The sequence below is a fragment of the Anas acuta genome, chromosome 1, assembly GCF_963932015.1.
Source record: "Anas acuta chromosome 1, bAnaAcu1.1, whole genome shotgun sequence".
Classification (NCBI taxonomy): Eukaryota; Metazoa; Chordata; class Aves; order Anseriformes; family Anatidae; genus Anas; species Anas acuta.
In genome coordinates, this window is record NC_088979.1 from 187,199,715 (window position 1) to 187,225,413 (window position 25,699).

Below are 25,699 nucleotides of genomic sequence, written 5' to 3' on the forward strand. Positions count from 1 at the left end.
GTCAGCACATTGCTAAGTGCCCATTTCTCTGTGTAAATTACAGGTAGAGAACAGAGTGGATATATTAGACTTTTATGGCTACATTTTTGATGTCTGTGGTTAGAGAAATTATTCCAAATGCAAATGTCCAATGTCAGTTTAAAAATGTACCCCTGTGCTCATCCTCCTCCTCTTTTTGCATAGACTTCACCACAGCACAGGAGAATTACAGACTTGCAGAATGGCTGATGTTGGTGTGGATGTCCAAAACTCTTCCAATCCAAAAACCTCTACTCAGAAAAAACTTCAGCTATAGCACATTGCCAAGGTCTGTATCAACTCAACTGCATCTAGTTGAGTTGTGACTATCTTGAAGGATGGAGATGTCACAACATGTTCCAGTGCAAACCTGGGCAACCTGTTGCAGTGTCTGACTATACTCAAAAAAAAAAAAAAAAAAAGTTTATTCTTATGTATAAGTGGAATTTCCTGCATTTCTATTTGTGCATGTTGTCTCTTGTCCTTTTACTGGACACAACTAAGAAGAGTCTGACTGGCTCTCCTTCACACCCTCCAATCAAGTACTTAAACACATGGGTAAGAACCACCTGAGCTTTTTCTTTCTCAGCTAAAATACTCCAAACCTCTCTCAGACTTTCCGCATATGACAGATGCTCCAAGCTCTTAACAATCTTTGTGGCCCTTTGCTGGACTTTCCCCAGTAAGTCCATGTCTCTCCTGTACTGGGGAGCCTGAACACTCCTGATGTGTCTCAGCAGTCCAGAGCAGAGAGGAAGGATCACCTCCCCACACTTGCTGTTGATATTCTGCTTAACACAGACCAAGAAGCTGTTGTTCTTCGCTGCCAGGGTGCCTTGCTGGCTCATGATCACTTTGGTGTCCATTGAGACTCTCAAGCTCTCCCCAAGCTTGTATTCTGCATGGGGCTATTCTTCCCCAGCTGTAAAACTCTACATTTTCCTTTGTTGAACTACACAAGATTAAATTTGCCATCAAGAAGGCAATTAATCCAGTCCTTTAAGTTATCCCTATAATCAATCGGAAGAGTGAAACTGTTTCAAAGGGCAATTTGTCTTTCTATTCTATCAAATAATGTCTTAGAGAAGTAGACACATCTCTCTCCTCACATGTGGCTAGACAGAGACTGGAAAGTATTTAATGTTTTCTTTATACTGAACATACCCGATTACATGAAGTGCCAGTCTCCTTTCAGTGACTACAGAAGAAATCTAGATGACTAGCTTAGGTTGGTGTTAAGCGGGAGACAGTCAAAGAACCTACCATAAAGTGATGCAAAAATTCTTCCGAGGTGAGACGTTACTCAGTGTGTAAGACCTGAGAAGTGTGTTCTAGTCTGTGTATTGGGAGAATGAAGAGAGAAAACGAGTGCAACGGGTATAATGGAAGGACAAGCTGTTTTCCTGCCGCCTGCTCTTTATCAGAGGATACTTCTGCCAAGAGCTCAGTATGTAGGAATTTAAAGTGACTTTGCAGATCATCAGGAGCCAGTCTAGCTACTGAGCTTCTCAGATCTGATGACTTGCAGTTCCACAAGGATTGCATGGATGTACTCACCTACTGGAATCCATTACTGCTTGAGGAGAAATGAATCTTCTGCTTACCTTCCTCACAAAAATCCACTCTTCATATCTTACACTTTTTCATCTCAAGAAATTTGGATACTAACTCTCTATTATATATGGTTGATTGGATCTCTCCTTTAATCCTTGGTGTCCAAAATATAAATGCTTCTCCAAGTGATAACCGCCATCCTCTATAAGGCATTTCCTTTGTTTTCTATCTTATTTTACCCTTTTATTCAATTACCTCCATCTCAAAAAGCTTTACTGCTTGTCACACTATTTTAAAGCTATTTCTGGAATATTTTATAAATCCTATATGGCAAATATTCACTATTCAAACATCTAGTCAAACTTAGAGGATTTAATCTGCCTTGAGTTTTTCACACATATCACATGTATTAGGCTTGATTTTAAAATTTGCTTTGTACAAACTACTTTCTACATCATTGCTTCCAGCAATTTTAAGAGTTCATGTAATGGCAGCTTTCAGCAAGGACAAAACAGAACCAAAGTAGGTAAATTCAGAGTATTTCTGGAGTAAATGCAGGAGGGGAAAAAAAAAAAAAAGGCAGCTCTTTATTACGTGCACAAATGATTGAATAATATTTTTGTGTTGATGTTTGCAGTTTAAAGCCCAATGCTAGATTTTACATTAAAATTGAAACATCATACTCACTTTTAATTATAAATTCTGTTACAAAACTATGGATTCTAGGATCTTTTGAAGAAAAAAAAAGGTATAAAGATATACCTACATAGCCATGTTCACTAAAGGAACAGCTGCGTTAAGTGGAAAATTATGCATGGAAGGTAAACAAAGAAAGAATAATATTTTTACTAATAGGTACTGTAAATACTTATCTCTAAAGTGAGAAATCCTGCACTACTCATGAGAAGTACTTTTCTGATTCAGGATTTTATGATGGAATCCTATTGCGTTAGATCTCCTTCTGCAGGCATTGTTCCAGAAAACTTTGTCATAAGAGTAATTGTTACCCAGACAGTCCCATTAGGCCAAGTTCTGAAATTCTCATTCATTTTTCCATCTACTCAGTCAGTGGCCTTCAATAACCCTTTCAAAAACTGACAGAGTTCCCCCTCTGGCATGCCCTCTCCAGAGCTGTGACTCCCTTTGAAAAGAGGTCAGCTTGTGCAATATACTCTATATAATGCCAAAAGCAGACTTATGATACACCAGTCACTGGAAGTCACGCATGCTCTCCTCCACCTTTTTTGTCACCTCTCTTCATAATTTTTTAAGGCTGCTGGGAACCAAATTGGCCTCTAGCATAAGTAAGGCATTCTTAGGTGTCACTTTGCTTGGCTTAATTATTGCAGTGATGCAGAAGAGCTGTGCATTTGTTTTAGTATTCTTACTGTCCTTGGTAGAATATTATTGAAGGACAAAATAGACAATGTAATAAATGTCACAGTGTATTACCGAATTTGTATGAGGCCTTAAATCAGCTTTTTTTTTTTTTTTTTTTTTGAATTGGTTTGGAAAAAATGACTTGAACTTACTTAAAAGTGTAAATCTCTAAGAAACAAACAAACAAACAAACAAACAAACAAAAAAGAGCAACTAACTAGAAGAAAATAACAGTTTGAAGAGCTCACAGAATATTCAGCAATATTATTGCTAAACCATATTCTGCAATCTCATGTATTGTAAAAGAAGAAAGAAAAACAAACAAACCAAACCAAACCAAACCAAAACAAACAGAAAAGCACCAAGAAAAACAAAAGCAAACAGACAAAAACAAACAAGGCGTTGCAATTTTTTTTTTTTTTAAATCATAGGAATATAATTTGGTGTAACAGAGAAAGGCTCTTGACATCTACCATTGCTATGCTCCTTTGATAAAAACAGCATGTATACCATTCCACTTTTAGATGGAATTAACCTTATTTACAAAAACTTAGACAATTATTAATTTATCCATACACACTAGATACTTACATTAAGGATGAGAATCACTCTCTGCTAGGGTTTGCCTCTTTCTGTAGAATCTAAATGGGGGTCTCAGTGAATACACTGTGATGAGTCCCATTCCATGTGTGTCTTTTTCATTACAACTCATCTAATGTGCAATTAAACTCTGCCTTTATCACTCCACAGGAATCTAGTCAACAACTGAAAACTAAAACCTTGTATCATATTTAATTAGGCAATTTAAACATGCTGATTTCAGAATTGCAGATCTTTCTGATTAACATTTGAAAACAAAACCAAGAACGTTTAGAAAGAAACTGTCATGTTGAACAGCAGCTCAAAGAGCTTTACAAATCATTATATCATCTACCTGATAGATCATGTCTTGGGGAGCCTTCTCTATGACCCTAGCTGGTGACCAAACAGACAGATTTAAATGTTCAAATCTAGGAAGGCATGGAACAGCAATGAGCTGTAAACTATCACAGCAAGCTATCAGCACCAGGAATTTAAGATACTGGCCTACTCTCCAAAAATGTTTGGTTTAGATGTCCCAAAATTAAGGTGTTTGGGCCTGGTCTAAATTCAATGTAAATAGCTTTTTTAAGAATCAGTATTGAGACAGTATAATTTTGAGGAATAAACATAAATATGGATTTTGTTCAGTATTCAGTTTACATTGATAATTCAATAAAGATCAAAGTCAGTATGCATCATATGTCTTCTTTCCAGAAAACAAGCATTCTGAAATGCTATGACCAAATACGTAAGAATAGTCTCAAAAATAGTTTTCCAGTGAAAAATACTGAAAAGTTATGGCACATTACAACATTTTGAGTCTGCTCTATTCAGGAAAAAGGACTAATGCAAAAATTCAGTGGAGACAAGATATATTTTTGGAAACAATTTACATCAGTCTATCTGAGAGAAAATATTTCTGGCTGAATACTGACAAGGCAAACCTATATACAATTCTAGGATTTTTTAAACAAGAAATGTAGTTGATTCTCTAATAGCAAACCTTCTATTTCTCATGAGACAAATTATGAGGTTACAAGGAATTATTAATGATATATTATTAAAAAATAAAAATAAATGTCATTAGGAGAAATGTAGGAAGTTTTTGTTTTGTTTTGTTTTGTTTTGTTTTTCCTCATCTGTCATATGAAATCCATAATTTGGAGATTTGGAGAGCCATTTAAATAAATGCAGTCAACAAATAATTTTCTTTTGTTTAGGAGCTGCATGATCGACTGATTCTTAATAAGTGCAAAAATAGCTTTAGGCGAACAACAATACTAAGCTTGCAGTGCATAGAAGTGAGCTAAAAAACAGATGTCAGCTTTCAGCTCTTCCTGTATAATTTGTACACCGCAATGATAGCAAAGTGATTCCTTAAGCATATTTTCTAGCTTATTATTCACAACTATCCTACTTCATGTGCACTTCAAAATGCTCTTTTATACCTGGATTGCTGGAACAGCTTTTTACTAGTGCATATAATTGAAAGGCTGTTACTTAAAGCAGGCACCATTAAAAAGTCTGAATTTGCCAACACTTACAACCCAATTCTATGCCTAGAACAGAAAAGTAATTATAGTATGTTGCTGTATTTGAAAATGTTGGCAAATCTTGATCTTTTAACGATGGCTCCTATTCACAATAAGAAGAATACACCTTGAGGCTCTTCCTGTAATCTGTGTATGCATATTGTAACACAAACAGTGTAAGCAGAAAACATAGAAGGAAATATTTTATCAGAAATAAAACTTTGAACAGTTAACCCTCAAAGTAAACAGTAAACAGTAAACTTTCAAAGGTCCTTTCAAAATTTTTAAAATGTTGTAGGTTCTGTTAATTTCAGTGGTAATAACTAAATTTACATCCTAGAAATGAAATTAGATTCACATTTTTTGTTTCTCCCCTGTGGAAGCTCTCTGAGCGTTAGGCATGAAGTACTTAATACTACTCTTCAGTTTTAAAACAAATACCATTAACAATTCCTAACTGCACATTGCTCAAAGGGGATGAAAACCATGCAACTTTGCATTCTAATTTTGCCAGAACAAAATTCTGCTGCCTGAGGTGAAATCAAAACAAATTCTCAGTACAACAAAAGAATATTTGTGTTTTGCTATACAGATGTGTCCTAATGGCACTTCATACAGTGCAGCATGTAAAGCACACTTACTGTCTGACAGCTTGCGCATTTTGTTTAAACAGGATTGTATCTGTCATTTCTGAGGCACAGTCAAAAGATTAGGAGGTTAAAATTATTAAGTGCAGTGCCTTTTGTTGCTACAAATGGTCTTGAATCTGAAGGCACCAGTGAGTTGAATTGATTCCTATATTGTTGTACATAAGCTGGATTTGCACTAACAGTACAGTACTGATTATACCTTCAAGCAAGATTTACTTTCCTGCAGAAGATCATCCCTCTTTATTTACTGAGCTAAGCACTTCATGTGCATTGCTTTGTCTAGCATTAAAAAAAAAAAAAAAAAAAAAAAAAAAAGCCTTACATTTTAAAAGTCTGCTGGCAAATAAACAGTTATGTATGTCCCCATTTATTTCAATTATTTACCATTTATGCATTTAAAATGATTGTAAGAAATACCGTTTTATGGAAAATTGAGACTAATGTTGTACAATTACTGTAAATAGCCTTTGGGAATGTAATGGCAATGTTTTCTATTCCTGCATTATCCTAGATTGTATCACAGAAGAATGTGAGTTTGGCCAGTCACATTCAGGTCTTTTTTCATCCTAAAAGTTAAAAAAACACTTGTTTGTTTTTTAGCACTCACTGTTTTCATAGCTTATATTTTTTTATGTAAATAATAAAAGCAGTTAAAAAAATCATAAAATCATAAAATGTTTGTTAATTAAAAGAATAAAAAGCATTAAACAACAACAACAACAAAACAACTTGGAAATGAAAGGTAGAAATATTATACTTTATTCTGTTTGATAAAGTGAGAAAAATAACTTGACTGAGTATAAGGTCATTTGAGTTTGACCCATTTGGATAATACATTTGTTTTAGAATGTTTTCCCTTTTATTGCTTCAGCAGCCTGGTATGAAAATGCTAATTTATTAGCTTTAAAATGATGTGTTATTAAGTCACAATAATGATATTTCTTTTATTTTGTCATGACTAGGAATGTATATGGAATAGAGTTGTGGACAGTTAGGGAGAAAAAACTCAGCTAAGACATGAAATATTTGAGAAATATGGAAAAATGTCTTCATGTGAACAGAGCTCACTGAACAGAGCTAATTCTGTTCCCTTTTTAATGTAATTTCTGTTCTAGGAATATAAGATATTGTGGAGTTACCAAGCCGGCACACAGAAATATCATTAACAACAGAAGTCTGGTGAGTACAGCTCAAGAAACTTAAATTATACAAACTGTAAAAGAGATAATCCAGTCTTGTTCATTTGATTTTTGCAGGGGAAACAAGGACTCGATTTCTAAGAGTTTATTTTTACTTATCTCTTTCAGGCTAGTTCCCATTGGCAGTGGCATGAATTTAAGACCTCACATTAGGATTAGTAGGATTAGGCAAAGGCAGGGACTGGGAGAATGAAGAAACACTCAGTCTAGGAGCAGATCAGGTTCAAAGCCAGCTAGAGAACCTAAATGTGCACAAGTCCTTGGTGCCTGAAGAGATACACTAACCACCATATTTGAGAAGTCATGGCAGTCCAGTGAAGTTCCAACTCACTGGAAGAGGTAAGACATAATCCCCATTTTTAAAAAGGACTGACCTGGGAACAACAGGCCAGTCAGTCTTGCCTCTCAGGATCATGGAACAGATCCTCCTGGAAACTCTGCTAAGGCACATGGAAAAGAAAAAGACTGATGACAGCCAGCATGGCTTCTCTCAGGGCAGATCTTAAGTGACAAATTGGTGGCCTTCTATGATAGGGTTACAGCATTGGTGGATAGGGGAAGAGCAACTGACATCATCTACCTGGAGTTGTGCAAAGCATTTGACACTGTTTCATATGACATCCTTGTCTCTAAACTACAGAGACATGGATGTGACAGATGGATCTCTCAATGGGTAAGGAATGGCTGGATGGTTGCACTCACAGAATCATCTAGGTTGGAAGAGACCTCTATGATCACTTAGACTCAAAGAGTTGTGGTTACTGACTCAATGTCCAAGTGGAGATCTGTAATGAATGGTGTTCCTCAGGGGTCAACATGGCGATCAGCACTGTTTAACATCCCACATAAACAATGTGACTGAGTGCACCCTCATCAAGTTTGCTGATGATACCAAGCTATGAGGTGCAGTTGATGTGCTGGAGGGAAGGGGTCCACATGCATGAGAGGTGGGCCTGTGTGAACCTCATGAAGTTCAACAAGGCCACGTGCAAAATTCTGCATCTGGCCTGGGGCAATTCCAAGAACAAGTACAGGCTGAGTGGAGAATGGACTGAAAGCAGCCCTGAGGCGGACTTGGGGGTGTTGAAGAGAAGCTCAACATAAGCCAGCAGGGTGTGCTTGCAGCCCAGAAAGCCTACCATATACTGGGATGCATCAAAAGAAGCATGGCCAGCAGGGTGATGGAGATGATTCTCCCCCCTGCTCTGCTTTTGTGTGACCCCACCTGGAGCACTGCATTCAGCTCTACAGCCCCCAGAACAAGAAGGACACGGACCTATTACAGCGAGTCCAGAGGAGGGTCATGAGAATGATCAAAAGGCTGGAGCACCTCTTCTATGAAGAGGGGATGAAGGAGTTGGGGTTGTTCAGCCTCGGGAAGAGAAGGCTCCGAGGAGACCTTCTAGCAGCCTTCCTGTAGTGGGCCTAAAGAGGGCCTACAGGAAAGCTGGGGAGAGACTCTTTGTCAGGGAGTGGAGTGATAGGACAAGGGGTAATGGCTTTAAAGTAAAAGAGGGTTGATTTAGATGAAAGGAATATATTCTTTGCTTTGAGGGCAGTGAGGTACTCAAACAGGTTGCTCAGAGAAGTTGTGGATGCCCCATCCCTGGAGGTATTCAAGCCCAGACTGGATGGGGTTTTGAGCAACCTGATGTAGTGGGAAGATATCCCTGCCCATGTCAGGCGTGTTGAAATTATATGATCTTTAAGGTTCCTTCCAAAACAAACCATTCTATGATTCTATGAATTTCAGTTCCACAAGCAACCTTAAGTGCAGAAATACAATACAGAAGTTCTATGTACATAACTGGATAGAAATAACCGTAACAGTGTTTGTGACTCTGTCCTTCATTGACATTAATCTGAGACTCTACATAGACTAGCAGACCTTGTAAATGTCATACTTTGGTGGTAAACACTGTCAGTAGGGTCACAGAAATATTTCCTACTGTACATACCTCTTCACAAAAACGAGACTGATCCCCACCAAGTTTTGAGCTCAGCTGACATGGTCTCTGAATTCCTTACAATTTAACTGCAACTTGAATGTTTAATACAGTGTACCTTTTGATTTGGTGGATTAATTAATGTCTTTTTTTTTTTTTTTTTTTTTTTTTTTTTGCCTTTCTCATAGCTATTGGTAGCTATTTAATAGAATAAACTTTTGTGTGATAAAATCAGGATGGACAGTTGTAGGCATATCACCATTCCTTACAGATCTCACATAGGTTTTTCACTGCTTTAGCTCAATACTTCAACATTTTAAACAGGTAGAAAGCCTCTTTTAGGCAGAAAAGAAAAGTAATGTGTGTTAATTTGCAGAATTACGCTGAATGCATGAGATACTTCAACAGCAGAACCACATCTCAACTGCCTTATCCATTTAATGTAAAGGTCTACAAATCTGTTTTTTAATTTAAAAATAACAATAGATAAATCTAGAATTTTCATAAAGAATCCACATTTAGAACTACAGTCTTCATAGAACGGCTTGGGTTGGAAAGGACCTTGAAGGGACTACCTGAAGATCATACAGTTCCAACCCCCATTGGGGGGTTGCTATGGGCAGGGATGCCATCCTTATCTCAGGTTGACGAGGGCCCCATCCATGGTCTTGAACACCTCCAGGGGTGGGGCAGACACAGTGTCTCTCAGCAACATGTTCAGTGACTCACTACCCTCTGAGTGAAGAATTTTCTCCTAACATCTAATCTACATCTTCGCTTAGTTTAAAACTGTTCTCTATTGTTCTATCTTTATCCGCCTGAGTAGAAAGTCATTCTCGTTGCTCATTATAAATAAACCTCATTAACCTTTAATATAAATCAATAGCTTAAAAAAAAAAAAAAAAAGGAAGGAGAAATTACTAGAAGCCATCATTCAATTCATAATTATTCTCTCACATTCCTAGTTACCAAAAAAACCCTCATAATTTGTAATTTAACAAAGGAAGAAGTTTCTCACAGCAATTTCTAATATGTAGAAGACATAAGATTTTTAATATAGTTTAAATAGAAAGCCTCAACTTTATTTCTACATGGCCTACTGTTAAACCAGAAGATAACAAAGAATGATACATTATACACTAACTTTTATTTCATAGTACTTACATTTTCTCTGTGAATGCAAAGCAATTCCTGACTCAATCAAAATGCTGATAAACATGCATACATATTTAAACATAGTTTATAAGTTGTGCATACTTGAAAGACATCTGGATTCTAAAGAGACGTAATATTAAAAAATAAAAAAATAGAAAAAAATAGAAAAAAATGTATAGTGTTATTTTGGATTCTTACCCTTTGATGGCTTAAAACAAACATTGTAGGTTTTCCTAAAATCTACTTTTTAGTACATATTTTAATAACACGGTGTTTTTCAAACTAATAACCTACAGACACATGATAACTAGTGCTTCTGATACAAATAAAGGTAAGCGTTATAAACCGCTATTTTGTGAATGGATCTGTGATTTAAGCATTTTTTACAAAACTTCTTAAATGAAGTCATCCCTTTTTGTCAAGAAATCTTTTTCATGAGTTCACAGCTCTAAAAATCAGCACCCATTTTAACGTCATCCTTTGAGAAAGCAATATTTTGAGTTGTCATCCAAGAAGCATATATATATTTAGTTGAAATATATATATATATATATACATATATATACGTATAATATATATATGTATTTCATATATATATTATATATATGAAATTATATATATATTATATATATATGAATATATATATACATATCATATATATATGAAATACATATATATACATGAAATATATATATATATATATATATGAAATACGTATATATAGATATGTATGTATTTAGTTGAATAAAGTCTATTCAGGCTTTATTTTTGCTTAAATATATTAGGATTTGGACCACAGATAACCTGAACAAAATCCTTTGGCTAGCACTCAGTTACTTTTAAACTCTGTGTGTCTGTGATTGTGCACTAAAACACCCTAATTAAAGCATGGAATGCTGGCTGTATTAAAGAGATTCAATTTTGTTTGCAGGTTAAAGATTGAGGGACCAAAAGATAGAGCCTATTAACAATACTGTGAGAAGAACGAGAAATCACTGCAAACTGAAGCAAGTCCCACTGGGGGCCTAACAAGCACCTGCCACTTCCACACGGTGAGAGATCAATCAGTCTCTGTATGCAGCAAGCTGACCTGCCAAAAGCTGAACCACAAGGGGGAAGAGAAGAAAAATGATCAATTCCCCAAACTGTGTCCTTCAGTAAGAAAACACTATGCTCTAAACACTTACAACGTCTCTGCAATTGTGATACTTTAGTCAAGTTCAAAAAAGTGAAATGACCCTGAAAATCCAGTCAGATATATGGAAAGAAAGGTAAAATAGTATCCAAAGTTTATTAGAAAATGAATTCTGTTCATCATTGCTGTAGAAATTCAATCACATTACAAGGAAAATAAGTTTTCAGGTGTTCAAATTTAGATTTGTCAAGTTCAAACACTCAAGTTTTTGCTGTCAGGTGCAAGACTGTAATTTACACTTTGAAGACTTCAGCTGCTTATTTGATTTCTGTTTGCAGTGGAGGAGTGAGCTGACCAAGAGTAAAACATTCTATGTATGTACAAGAGACTACTGGCAATTGGAAATGAAAGCAAGTGAATTGGAACTTGGTAAACCATGATTAAATAATTTGTCAATTTGCTAGGAAGTATAGTTATCAATGATTGCAGAAAAACAAAACGGCTTTTTTCTTAGAGTCCTCTTCCTATATGACTTAAGCATAGTCTTAATTTTATTGTCTAACAAAGCATTATGTTCACTCTATGTACTCATATTTTCTAACTTTTAACTCGGTTGGACAGAGATATTTTTGTTAGTTATACAACAGCACTCCTAATGAAGTCCTGATGTTGATACACTTTTATTACCAAGCAGAAGACTAATCAAAGAATTGCACATAAATCTAGGTCCTACCAAAACTCAAGGCTTTTACTGACTTGGGTTTGTTCATAGAGTTAAATGTCAAGGTGAGTAAAATTGAGCTGTATTTACAAAGCCTAGAAACCTGAGTTAAATCTCTAGACATTGTTATTCTTTCTTGGGGAATCAAGATCTCAAATACACCTTAGAAGGTGATGAGATAATGCAAATTGTCTTGAATACTAGGGAAAACACTGAGATCATATACGTCTTATAACAGGAACCTTCTAAGATTTTCATGTTCTCTGTCAAATGTTCTTTAAACCACTTCCCCACAATATGGAGTGTGTCTTTCAATTTCCTGTTATACAATGACAATGTATAGACAATGATGGAGTAGTGGTATAGTAAATAATACTAAAGTAAATAATAGCAAATAACATGATAAATAACAATATTAAATATAGTAAATAATAGTAAATAATACAGGATGGGAATCTGTTTAGTAGAAAACAAATTAGTAGAAAACAAATAAACAAACATAACTGAAGAGCCTTATTAGAGGTATATATTTGCATTTACCCTGCACTAGTGTTATGAAAATCTGTGTGTGTGTGTGTGTGTGTGTGATTATAATGGAAATCATCAATTTAAAAAGTCCAATAATGTCTTCTGATGAAAATAAAGAAGTCCAGACTGGCAAAAAAATGAAAAATGAGAACAGACAAAATTCAAAGTAATATGGTATTCTTTATTAGTTGTTTGCAAAAATACTTCTGCTTGAAACAAAACTGTAGAAACAAATGGCCTGATCTTCAGAGAAAATTGTTTGTTTCTCATTCACTTGAGAAATTGTTCCAGAACAGTACATCCTTGCACAAATATTACTGTTGAAATGTCATCAAAGTCACCATCTGTACAGGTTATCTGCTGATCAAGTGCCTGCAGCGCTAGCCTGAGAAATCCAAACATGGCTAAAACTTTTCCATCAAACTTACAGAAGAAAAAAAAAAAAAAAGATTTATTTTTTTTTTAGCATATATTTGGACTTTTCACAGAACCACAGAATCATCTAGGTTGGAAGAGACCTCCAAGATCACTGAGTCCAACCTCTGACCTAACACTAACAAGTCCTCCACCAAACCATATCACTGAACTCTAAATCTAAATGTCTTTTAACTCCAGGGATGGTGACACAACCACTTCCCTGGACAGCCTATAGCTTGTTCAGTAGTGTCAGTTCCTGCTTTACTCAGTTCTCTGGAAGCACCTTCAGGTTTCAGTAATTCCATCTCCTGATTAGTTGTGCTTCTAAAATACCTGTTGATATATACATATATCCCCTGTGTTCAGCTGCAATAGTGCCTCATTTGACTAAAAGTCAGAAGTTGTTTTTTCTTTTTTTTTTTTTTTCTGAGAGATGTGGGGGGTGACGGGTGATGAGGCATGGAAGCAAGTCACCCAGAGAAGCTGTGGATGTCCCATGCCTGGTAGTGTTCAAGGCCAGGCTGGATGGGGCTTTGGGCAACTTGGTGTGGTGGAAGGTGTCCCAGGTCATGGCAGGGGTATTAGAACTAAGTGATCTCTAAGGCCCCTTACAACCCAAACCAGCCCATGATTCTGTGATCCTATGACACTATGTATGCAAAGGATACACATCTTTAACGTGAGTCATCCCACACAGATAATGGAATGAGCCAAAAACATAAGCTAACACAGATGTCTCTAATTATGACATTAGACGTACAAAATCACTTTTCGTATTAATATCATATCTTCAGTTGCATCACAGATACAAATGCCAGACAACAGCATCTAGATAGTAAAGCTCCTCAAACTGAGGTGAATTTATTGAGGTGAACAGAAAGTCTTCCATCGTTTTCAGTGGAATCACAACTTAACATGCAGACTCTACAAAATACATCTCTAGGGTCTGCACCATAAATCTTGTTATCACTCAGTGACCTGAACAAGTCCAGTACATTATCATTCAGTTAATTAATTAATTTGCACATTAAATGAAAAAGATTATATTGGTGACAGCTATGCAGACAATCTTTAAGAGATTAATTAAAACAAGCAGTTGATACAGATCACACAAAAAAAAGGCAAAACAAAAACAAACAAACAAAAAAAACCACCACCACCACCAAAAAAAAAAAAAATCCGAGGAAGCAAACTGAAAATATTTCTTTTTCACACAAAGCAGAATACAATTCAAGCTATTCTGTGAAGTGTAGCCTATTAAATAAAAAGCAAGACATTCTGCCTTTTGGGCTTTCAAATGTCACCAAAAATATACCCTATACTTCCTTATGAAAGCTACATACACGAATCTGCAGTCTTTAGTGATATTTTTTTTTCAAAAACTGCTTTCAGGGTGACATAAATGACTTACAAGCAAGTTCACTATGTGAAAGCTGTGTCACTTGGGCTTACTGCAATAAAAGGGCTATGGAAGAGATTCAAAGGTATGGCTGCGCAGTAATACTCAGGATAGACTGAATTCTTTATCTTTCTAGGAATAACTACAAGTACATTAACAGCAGTCTAAATTAAATTATGCCTAATGTAATACCTAGATACCTTACATCAAGTCAGCATTTTTATATCATCTTATATCCAGCTCTATGTAGATCTGCACCCACTTATACTCTCTATCGTTTCTCAGTTTGATCTCAAATTTCCCTGTGTTGTTACATTAAATATCACTGTGTGTGCACTGATAATGATACTTGGAGAAGTATGTATTCAGGGAAAAATCATGTCTATTTTCTGCCTAAGCTTCTCTACAATTTATTTTTGCCTAACGTAAATACCAGCTAACTCTCCAGAAAACCTGGAAAACTTTTTATGGTCAGCCATGGTCTGGAAAGTAATGGAAAACAGTGTTAAACTTTTAGACAGCAACCTAGGTCATCCATTTTCTTTATAATACATCTATACAGCTTTATGTTCTCAACCTGAAACATATTGGGAAAAAATTTCCAAGAGCTCAGCTTAGAAGCTTAAATATAAAATTAGAAATATTAATTCCTAGATATTTTTAAAGCATACCAAGACTTTCTTTTCCAGATCATCATCACACTGTCCAGTTTATGCTTAAAAGGACTTCTGATGTAATTATAGAAGAAATATTTTAAAACGTTACTTTGCTAAACAAATTAGAAGGACTCCTCTGAGTATTCATAATGCGTATTTACTAATTATTTTAATTAAAACACGTATCTCTGTAGTTAACTTGAAACCTATATTTCAATCTGGTTTCTTTATTATAATTTTCAAGTTTCCTGTATCACATGCACATACATTTTGAAAAACAAATATAAATAAAATATGACAGAATAAACACTGATTAGAACATTTTGGAACATCATTAGCATACCCAATTTACATGGCATAAATCTGTTAACATCTGCAGTGATAAAAAAATCCCCCAACATTTTTCACACTATGAAGATGAAAACAGCTTCTTTTTTTTTTTTTTTTTTTTTTTTTCCCCTTCATTTGGTATAATACATGTAAATAAAAAAATAAAACAGTACATTTCTTCGTTCTCTCATTTAACATGAAACCAATGAGTGTCATTACTGTGTTAGCACAGAAAATTAAAAGGAAGAAGCCGAAAATATGATGCTGAATAGTTCAAGTAATCCGTTAGCTCAGAACCTAGAACAAGAATTTCCCTCCATCAGACAGTAATTCAATGGAGTCTTCAGGAAGACTCCAAGATAAACAACTTAGACTACAGCATCACTTCCCTTGACATTTTTCAAAATTTCTTATTTCCATCATCCAAACTGCACAGTAGAAATTCAAGCAAGGAATGATGTAGTAAAGCTGGGGGAAAATATACAGTTATGAGCAATGACATGCAGAAGGTTCTGAAGCCATCGCTGTTGATGTCCCATATTAAACCCCAGTTTACTTAGGTGCACACTAGTTGTTTGGTAATTTTTTAACTTAGAAAATGTTTTTTGAATACAAAAATAAAAATAATAAAAATCTGCCAAGAACTTATATTTATTCCAAAGGTTGTTAACTATTGGCATAAAATGCAATTATTTTGCAAATATATTCAAAGTGTGCTTGCAGAAAGGTGTGATAAGTATCCTCCATTTTAGTTCATTCAGAAAAATGAAAGTCTTGCCTAATATGCAACTGTCAGATTTTTGCTTCAGTTGAATCATTTTACTCAATGTGCATTTGTACGAATAAATCAAACACTGAAGGATAAATACCGGGCTGAAAAAGCACCTATAGTCTTCTGTTAATGAGAGTGGAGTATAAAGCATGGCCAATAATAATAGATTTGTGTTTTAAATTAAAGTACGCCCATCTTAAGATTTTTAAAACAGACAATTCAAATCCTTTTTAGATCTGGGGAGGTTCATCCAGTACAATGCTAAGACTTTAAAAACCTCTGTGCTCTGTGAAGTCCTACAGGCAAACAACTGTTGACAAACTTTTTAATTTGCATTTATCTCTTTACATAGACCTACTATGGCAGCAGCCTATCACCCGCAAGTTTTTTTGCCGTTCTTTTTTTCCCCTTCTCCACATCCTTTGCCTCAGGCATCCCTCTGCTTCACAAATAAAGGGCTAGGGAAATTCTTGCTTGTACTTCAGAAAACCTTTCAAAAAATAAATGCAAATGTTATGTATTTACAAGCCTCCAAAACCAAGAGAGGCAGTGTACCAAAAATGATTGTTCACAGAGTCTACAGCTGAATAGCTAAGACCTTCAGCTCCTAACCTTTGCAAACCAGTTCTGAAAATGAAACCAGAGACATTTGGTCCCAATCCACGTCCAGTTGAGCTGCTGGAGATGTCAGCACTGCAGTGGCAGCCACTGGACTGAGCAGACACTGATTTTTCTGTTGCTCTATCTCCCCTCCCCCCCATTCCTTTTCCACTCCACTGAAACCGTCTCAGCATGTTTCTTCCCCTGCCGTCATCTCTGTCCCAGCCAGTCTGTCCCAGTTACATCTTCTCTGCTGCCTTCAGGAGCAACCTTCTTCCGCTTTCCATGTGTATATACCACACCCTAACAGGGAGTATGTACTTCCCAGGTGAAGAATTGTTACAATAAATTATGTCTATCTACAAAGTATGATGGTTTTCTAATCTTTGGATCAATTTGAATCAATCCTCAGCTTATTATGGTGCACCTATTTCTTCTGAACAATGACAAAAAGCTAAAAATGTTTTGTGACCATATATCCTTTGTAACTTGGGACTTTCTCTTTAGAAGACACACTTTAATATCATATTTCAGACACATCACCTGCTTTTCCAAGAACAAAAATGAAATGCATGCAAAAACTAATTTTAATGTGAATCATAGAATGTATCATTCCTCATATAAATTAATCTGAGACCTAGCCCTAAACTCTTATAACTCTTACCTTTATTACAAGATATTACCAATACTATACAAAATATATTCTTCCCTCTTATTTTAACAAGTACCTTTACTAAGATGACGGTAATGGTGGGTCCTTTATCTTTGTTATGTACTGTTTGAACTATTACAACCAAAAATGCTATCAGCAGTGCAATCTCCGCTGCTAACAGCAGGCTATTCTCCACCACTAGGCATGAGTGATAGCTTCACCTCAGTTTGTCACAAGGGAAATGCACAGAGTAAAGAAAGTAGCAAATGCCTTCTCTATGAAAGGAACTATATATAGCTGCTGGATTTCTCAAATTGGTTATGTATTTATGTTTCCTGCATTCTTCATGTTCATCCTAATTTGAGAGATTTTGTTTCCATGGGATTATAAAAGACGGATCATTCTCTCTAGCAAGACTAAGCTGCTCCTGCAACCAAGTCGAGTCAGCTTGCACAGGCTCTACAGGAGGCAGAGTGCTGGGAGAGCAGCAGCTCTTTTAGACTTGGGAGCCCACTGTCTCCTTGCTCTTTATGAGTTACTAACTCAAATGACCCAAATGAGTATCCACACACTGAATATGAAAGCTCTCTGATTAACCCTTATCAGGGCTGTCCTATCTTCAGAGGACTCCGAGTGTTAATGAGATTACTTATGTTTAAGATGCTGTTTATGATAAAGCAGCAAGAGAGATTCACAGCAAGTCCTTCACTGAAAGCGACACTAGATGCCTTTCTGGAGGCCAATAACCATCTCACATGAAACATGTCTGAAAGATGAAATCTGCAGTTGGCAGATGATACTGCAAGTGAGAAAACAGCAAAGTAGTCTCAGATTTCAATACAACTTTTCCAGAAAACTTCTAAGAGGGCATCAGCATATCTGTAGAAGCAATAATATTTTTGCCCCTTTCCAAACCACAGTTCAGTTCTTATTCCTGTCACCTGCAACATGGAGGTGTCAGGAGTGGGACAGTGTATCATTTCATGGTGGCAGTTTTGGCATAAGAGCTATGTGCATATTTTTTGCGGTCATGAGGGAGAGCTGGACAAAATTATTTTACCAAAACATATACTGTAGACATTACAAAAACATATACATGTATTACACCTGTTCTAGGAGCTGGGATGTATCAAAAGAAGCATGGCCAGTGGGAGCTATCTTATTCTTTCTTCTTTTTCTCCTTATTAGCTCCTAATGGAATATCATTTTTTTTAAGGGAATTATTCCAGAAATCATAGTACTCTATGGCAGTACCAGAGAATTAAAAAATATATATTATATATGCATATTTCAGCAATAATATTAAGCCACTGTAAAATAACCCACTTGGAAAAAAAAATGTAAGCAAATCTCTACCTCAAAATATGGGTTTTCACAGAACTCAGTCTTGCTTATGTCAGTGTTGTTCATTTACTGAAAAGGCGAAAGTTCTTCTAAAGTGTTTGATTGTTCACCAACAACTTTTATTTGTATATATAGTAAGGAAAAAAAAAAAGAGAGAGAGACAGAAATTATATACAGAATATAAAGAAGTAACAGAATGAAAAGAATACCAAAGACTACCAAATCTTACAGCAATTTGGTGAAAATTCTAGATATTTCTTACATACAGTACAGTTTGTATAAAACTGTGCAGCATGATGAAGCATTCATATTCTGTGCTGGTCAAAAGAGTATTACTGAACCAAGCTCAGTAAATTCTGCTTTTTCATATCTATTAAGACTCAGAAGAAACACCAGTAGCAGCAGCAAATAAGGTAAGACAAAGGGCTGTTCAGACCTCCTCCCATGAAAAATGCAAAAGCAAAGAGAAAATATTTGTCAGTAATTGCCACACTGCCATTTTATTCCCATATGATGTGCTTGGAGACTGCTTCCACACAGCTAAGAAGCCATTTGAAGTCTACATTTTAGTTCATTTCTGCTTCACTCACTGGCTGCCCTAGATAAGATGGGCACTGTGCATAAGGGTCAAGTCTTCTGAGGCTGGACCACAGTATAGGCCAGACTCATCTGTGGAGGAGCTGACTAACTGAGCCTCTCAGGTCTACAGAAAATGCCCTCATGCTTAATGGTACATAGTTACACCAAAGTATATATTCTTGACATAATAATTGTATACCTCTGCACTTTTAAGTAGACACTGAACTATCATTAAAAAGAAAACCTCATCTTATGAGAAGGTTTATTTGCAAATATTCTCCATTCTGAATATGGGGCTATTCTTGAACTAATATACAGAGAATATATTGTAACTTTATTAATGCAGCATGCTGACAACTTAGAACCTGAATCAAGAATTCACATTTGATATTGTAGCCAAAACAGTACAGCATGTATTCAGTCTTGTTGATGCTAGCAAAAAAATCACACTGTATACATGGTTTGTGAGTAGACTGTGCCTGGAGTAATGTGTCATTAAAAAAAAAAAATATTTTGTAATAATTTTGTGAGCTTCATTACACCTTTTCAGTGCATCATTTTGTTGGTAAAGTTGTGACAACTTTGAACTTTAAAAAGATGTGATACTTGTAAAATCAATCACATTAACTTTATTACTTAACACTCCTAACCCAGTTTCTGGTTGTGACGTTTAATAGTCCCTTCTCAAACTAATAACTTTTGAGCCTGTAGACCACTTTCAACTACATTTGATAGACATCTCAAAAATAGTAAGACCCTGAATGTTTGAAAACTTGGTAGAGCGCAGAATGAAAAAAATGTTAATGACAAATTAATGTTAATTAATGCTCCTACTGATGGGAAGGTCTGACTGTCAGCACAAACAGCCTGCTCATATGGCTAGCTGGCATCTATGGCATTTTGTATGTGGAAATAAACATAGGATATAGTAGTGATGGGAAACAGGGGACACGAGGAACTATATGCTTTTGCAGCTCTGAAAAGGGCTGGGGGTCTTGGACTACTGTGTGACATAAAGGAAAACTAATCAGGTTTGCAGGGAATAAACTGTTATTACATTAGGCCCACTGCTCACAGTACAACCTTACAACTACAACACCATACACTGGAATTTGTAATGCAATATATATTGTGTATCAAATTATTTTTTACATCTGGTAACTGCAAATAAGTGATTTTTTTTTTCTTCAGATAATGTGATTTTGGTTAAGCTTTATGACACTGTCATGAAGATTTCCTTGAAAAGTCATATAAACACTGATGTGCAGATATTTCAGTTTTTACAACCTAGCTATAATAATCTTATAAGCTATGTTGCCAAATTTTTATGCAATGTTTGTTTTCAAGGAAGGATTTTTTGTATGAATACAAACATTTATATGACAGATGTTTTGTGCTTGCCTATATTTTTTCTTTGTTTTCCTTTTAAAAACTTGTGTTATTTCTATGCAAATTCCTAGTACTTCAATAATTTTGTTAAGAGCTGACAAATATGCTCGGTGCTGTATCTTCCAATAGGAATAACACTCAAATACAAACTGTCTTGTCAGCAAATTCCGCAACATGTTGGGAGATGCTCCAAAATTTTTTGTTCCATTTTAAAGTTCATCAATTTGACACGTTTAAAATATACACACATTATAAAATTCTGCATTCCTAGCTTTCATTAAAATGACTATATTGCAGAGAATAGGGTTCTGTCAGTTCCTTGTATTCCCTTCAAGTTCATCGTTAAAAAGATAACATTCTTTTTTATTAGAGTTTGATTTTATTTGTTGAATCAAACACAAATAAATGCTTGGCCTAAAATGTACTGCCAGAGGAAGATCTGACCCAGGTTTCTTTTGATTTTTCTAAATGAAAAATAAGGTATTACTTCTAGCTGATGAAGTGGGAGTGGTTTTTTGCAATCCTAAGTATACATATGGATTTCATAATAATCAGATGACAACCCATCAGAACTGTGTGACTATTTCAGTAATGCAGGTAGGGACATTTTCATACTCCTTGGAGCAGAACAGCTGCATAGTATGCTACCAAAATACTCTTGGCTTGACTTACTGATATTATTTTAAGAATGTACTATGGTCTTATATTTTTTATCAGTTTTTAAGAAAGGTCAAGAGATAACTGATGAAGATGACAGAAACACAGCCATTTGATAGAGAATATACATTTTAATTAGAGGACCAATTAACTAGGATTATTATATATATATATATACAAATTAATTCATTGTGTAATTCAGATGGTTTCAGTAGTTAATTACATGAAGAATGAGAAGAAAGAGAAGACAGCACTTTGCAAAGGAAAAACATATGAGAGGAAGTATGTTTAACGTAACAGCCTACTGAAAAACAGAATGACTCCCATATCTTGAAATTGCAAGTACATCCTTAATCTACCTGCCCAAACAACAAATGAAATGGAGATGAAAGAAAGGCTGTCCTCCTTCAGGTCAATATTTTTCCTGGAATTAGAGGAATCACCAGGGGATGATTTGACTTCAAAATAAAAATGTAAAATGTGACTCTTAAAATACAGCTATGAATGAAACTTAAATGGTTGGAATTTGCCTCCCTCAAATGCATTTTGCATCTAACCTCTATCTACAATGTGTACTACAGTGCTATAAAGGTAAACCTGATACTCTGGATTGAGTCATAGAATCACAGAATATCCTTAGTTGGAAGGGACTCACAAGGATCATTGAGTCCAACACAGGACCACCCAAAATTCAAACCATGTGTCTCAGAGCATTGTCCAAAGGATTCTTTACTTCTGTCAGGCTTGGTGCCTCAGAAGCCTGGTGCCTCAGAAGCCTGACCACCTTCTCAGTGAAGAACCTTTTCCTAATATCCAATTTGATTGCCTGCAGTAGCCTGGGTTCAAATTCACTGATAACTCCTATTTCTGTGCCTTCCACAAACAGTAAGTTACTGTGGACAGATTTCAGGAGTCTGAGTAAAAAACTCCGCAAAGAACACTTGACAAGCAACACAGAAGGATAGGTTAGGTCATAAGTATCTAAACTTGACAAAACCAATCTTTTAATTTGTGTGTCATTTAGAATTTCTTTTTGTCAGGTATCTCTGAAGTTAGTCTGAATTTTAAATGTTAATGAAATTTAAATTTTCATTGGTGGTACAGAATTAGAAGTATATATTCCAAGGAGATGGACACCTGTCTTTCAAAACTAAGGCTCCTACGCTATCCTGTAGATTTAGGCAGACAAGAGTATGAAGCCAGTCTAAATCATCAGGAGAAGTCAAGAAAGACATGGCTGTATTTCAGCTGAGAATGATGAAAAGAGAAACATGCAGCTTCTTCATATTAGTTTCATGTAGCATGTAGGATGCATCTATACCTATTTAGCACAAAGGATATTGAATCACCAGAAGATTCAGGGAAATGTCATGATCACCTATCACGTATTCTGAATGAGACTATTTGTCACTCCACTACCAAAACCTAAGCCACTCTGCAGCAAATCACAAAGTCCCATAGAGAACAGAAAGAATAGAAACTGCACATGACATGTAGCTGACATTAATCAGGGAAAGAACTGCAATACAGAACTATTTCCCTGAAACATATATGCATTTTAAAACTTACATTTTATAAAAAAAAACAGCCTGAACATAGCCATTGGAGACAAAAAATTCAATGTGCTGGTGGAGATCTATATAGGCACCTAATTCTCTGTTTGGATGGTTAAGGTGGGCATATTCGCTCATGTCCTTGGCTCAGATACTTACACTGTGCCTGGTTATGAATTCATTTCAAAATTCAAAATTCTCAGTAAGAAATCTGACTACATAATTTGTGTCCTAGTCCAAGCTCCAGATGTGTCAAGTCTCATGGTCAAAGTGAGAAACTCTCCTAATTGCATTGTAACTGTTTCTTTCCCATGCTAGAGCTGTATCTAGACTGTAGATACACACTAGCCGTATCTGGAGCTAACATCTAGAGGATGTTAAAGACAAAGGTCATTGACCCTTCACCCAAAGCAGCCCTGAACAGTTCTCATCTATTGTAATGCTTTCTCTGTTGATCTGAGGTAGTACCACCCCTTAAGACATCACTGAGGCCACTAAATGCACCTTCAGTAGTAGTACTCACTTCACATGGAAGACAAAAAAATTAACTCATGAGTACATGCCATCCTTCATTAAAATATACCAGACATAATAAACACCACTGCTCAGCCTCATCCTATCTTGCCTAAGTGTCATTCAGATTGGTGATAGAACTCCTTTAAAGGCTATCTAGAAGGAAAAGGATTCAGTAGGCTTCCTTTGCTGTTATAAGAACCAAGTATCAGTCTTTCCATAACCATGAAAACTAGTTTATTTATTTATTTTTATTTTTTTTTAATTTTTATATTTCCATGCCACAAAGTGTATAAATCTTTTGTGGTTTGAACAATTATAAACAATGTTCTGTAAGAGAAAAAAACACACACTAAGAAGTTATCAGGACTTCATGAAGAAATAATTTTTAAAAAGTAGAAAAAAAAAAAAAAACGGAAAGGAAAAACAATAACAAAAAAAGCTGTCAGGGACACTTTACTGATTCTCACTTTATTTCAAATAATCAGTTGCTCATTTTATTATTGTTAATGATTTCATGGGCATAGGAAAAGAGTTCATTCTACCTTAAGGGAACATCTTCCACATCAGTGTACTCTGTTTCCCGTAATTTGTTGGAGACATCCTCAACTTTCTATTCAAAGATTTCACTGTGCACATTTATTACTCTTCCAAGTCTGAACTTACTATGATTGTAGACTTATTCTACAATCTGAAGGCCTAAACCTGGCTACGAGATGGCAGAGACTAATGTAATACTGATATAAATCCCATCACCTATCCTTACGCATTCAGTCCCAGAAAAGAAACTGAAATATTACTTCACAGAACAATTTAATGACAAATTTCTGTAACCACTGTGCTGTCTGGCTGAGCAGACAACTAATCTCCATGAGAAAAAAATTAAGTCTCTCTGATGACTCATCTGAGAATAATCACAACTTTTCCCCTTTATGTGTTATGTGTTATCCCACCATGGATTTTTTAAAGATGCTAAAAAAAATAAATAGAATGTTTGAGCTGGTAAAGACTATTCAGTTAATGTATGTCATAAAGTACCAATACAATACTGATCCCCACAGTACATTTGCTAGGTCTCTGTATAAGCTAGCCTTGAACTGAACAACTGCTGGAGTTTTCAGTTCTGAGAAACAATTCCACAGCTTAGTACACAGAACTGCTGTTTTTTACCCCTCCTAAATGTTTCTCTATCCATACTTTTGTCTCTCCAGGCTATTTTATGTTTCCTCTTTTTCTATGCTGAATTAGTCATGGATTGTTATTGGCTTCATCCCTGGCTGCCCCAATAGCCACCATTTTGGTCATTTGAAGAAATGCTTTATGTAATTCTACACAGACAAGTCTACCTGTGTTTGGTTGTTCTTGTTTGATTTTCCTGTGTGTACTGTGATGTATTTCACCTACACATTCACAGCAGCTATCAACAGTTACATTTTAGCTTCATCAGGGATTTTTATGCTATCTTTCAATCCTTACAGGTACTCTTCTTTAAATTCAATTTAAGTCTTAGATTATAGTAGCCAAACTTCCACTGAAGATATCTAAACTAAAAACAACAACACTGAAGGAGGGGACACACACACAACAGGGCACTACCATCTGAGCAGATCTTCCTGAGATACTCAGAAGTGCCTTGGTTTATGAAGCAAAGACACTAAGCTCAAGCAGTATCCGAGAGCAGTGTATCAGCATATAAATTATGCCTGAGTCCCCAGGGGACTCCTAACCTGCTACCAACGTTCAAACTATGCCTAAGTCACCTGGACAGCTCCAGATTCAGCAGAAAAACATAACCAAGGAAGATAAGATCTTCCCTCAGAGTTTACACATATTCTATTAAGAAACAGCATCAGTACGATCAGTACTTGATGCTTCTTTACCACCAGAGAAGTCCCCTACTTACTAGGCCAAAAAGTTCCTTTTTACTTATTTTCTCTGGACTCATCGGTCTCGAAAAAAAGACTGCAAACAGGCTTCATCTGAGTTATGCTCCTGTCTGGCAGGTATGGGGGATTTACAGAGAAATGTGTGAATCTCCTCTAGATACGCCATGGAGATATTCTGTGAAATGTCCTTATCATGCTTCTTTGGTCTCTGGTGATAAGATAAAGATCTCAAACAGTAAAGGAAATACCATACTGGGTCCATATGCTTCCCTCCCTAAGTGCATTACCTCTTTAAATTTGCCCCGTATCAAGAATTGGAGTTTTAATTATTATTTGAATTTTACCTCCAAAAGTTACAATGCACTTCAGCCCTGTAGATCTCAGCCAATTTCTTTTTATCTAGTCACAGAGACTAAATAATTTTCACAGACAACAGTGTTTCTCCCCCTCAACCCTTTCCTCTATTTTTATGTCTCACTGTTCCTTTGCAAGCTGTTTAATGCTATATTATCACATGTCCAGCTAGGTCTCAGGAATGTTCCTAGAAGAATG

At 35.8% G+C, this 25,699-nt stretch overlaps 1 protein-coding gene across 6 annotated transcripts in view; it reads right to left on the minus strand.

Annotated features, from left to right (window-relative positions):
• Positions 1-25,699, minus strand: part of TAFA5 (TAFA chemokine like family member 5) — a 437,226-nt gene that overhangs the window by 47,114 nt on the left and 364,413 nt on the right. Inside the window, exon 5 of one of the 6 annotated variants that reach the window (XM_068669700.1) lies at positions 12,466-16,464. The exons of the other annotated variants lie outside the window; for them this stretch is intronic. Coding sequence (XP_068525801.1) covers positions 16,456-16,464 — 9 coding nt within the window. The 3' untranslated portion in view covers positions 12,466-16,455. Of the gene's footprint in view, positions 1-12,465; positions 16,465-25,699 lie in introns of those variants that run through there. 6 annotated transcript variants of the gene reach the window in all.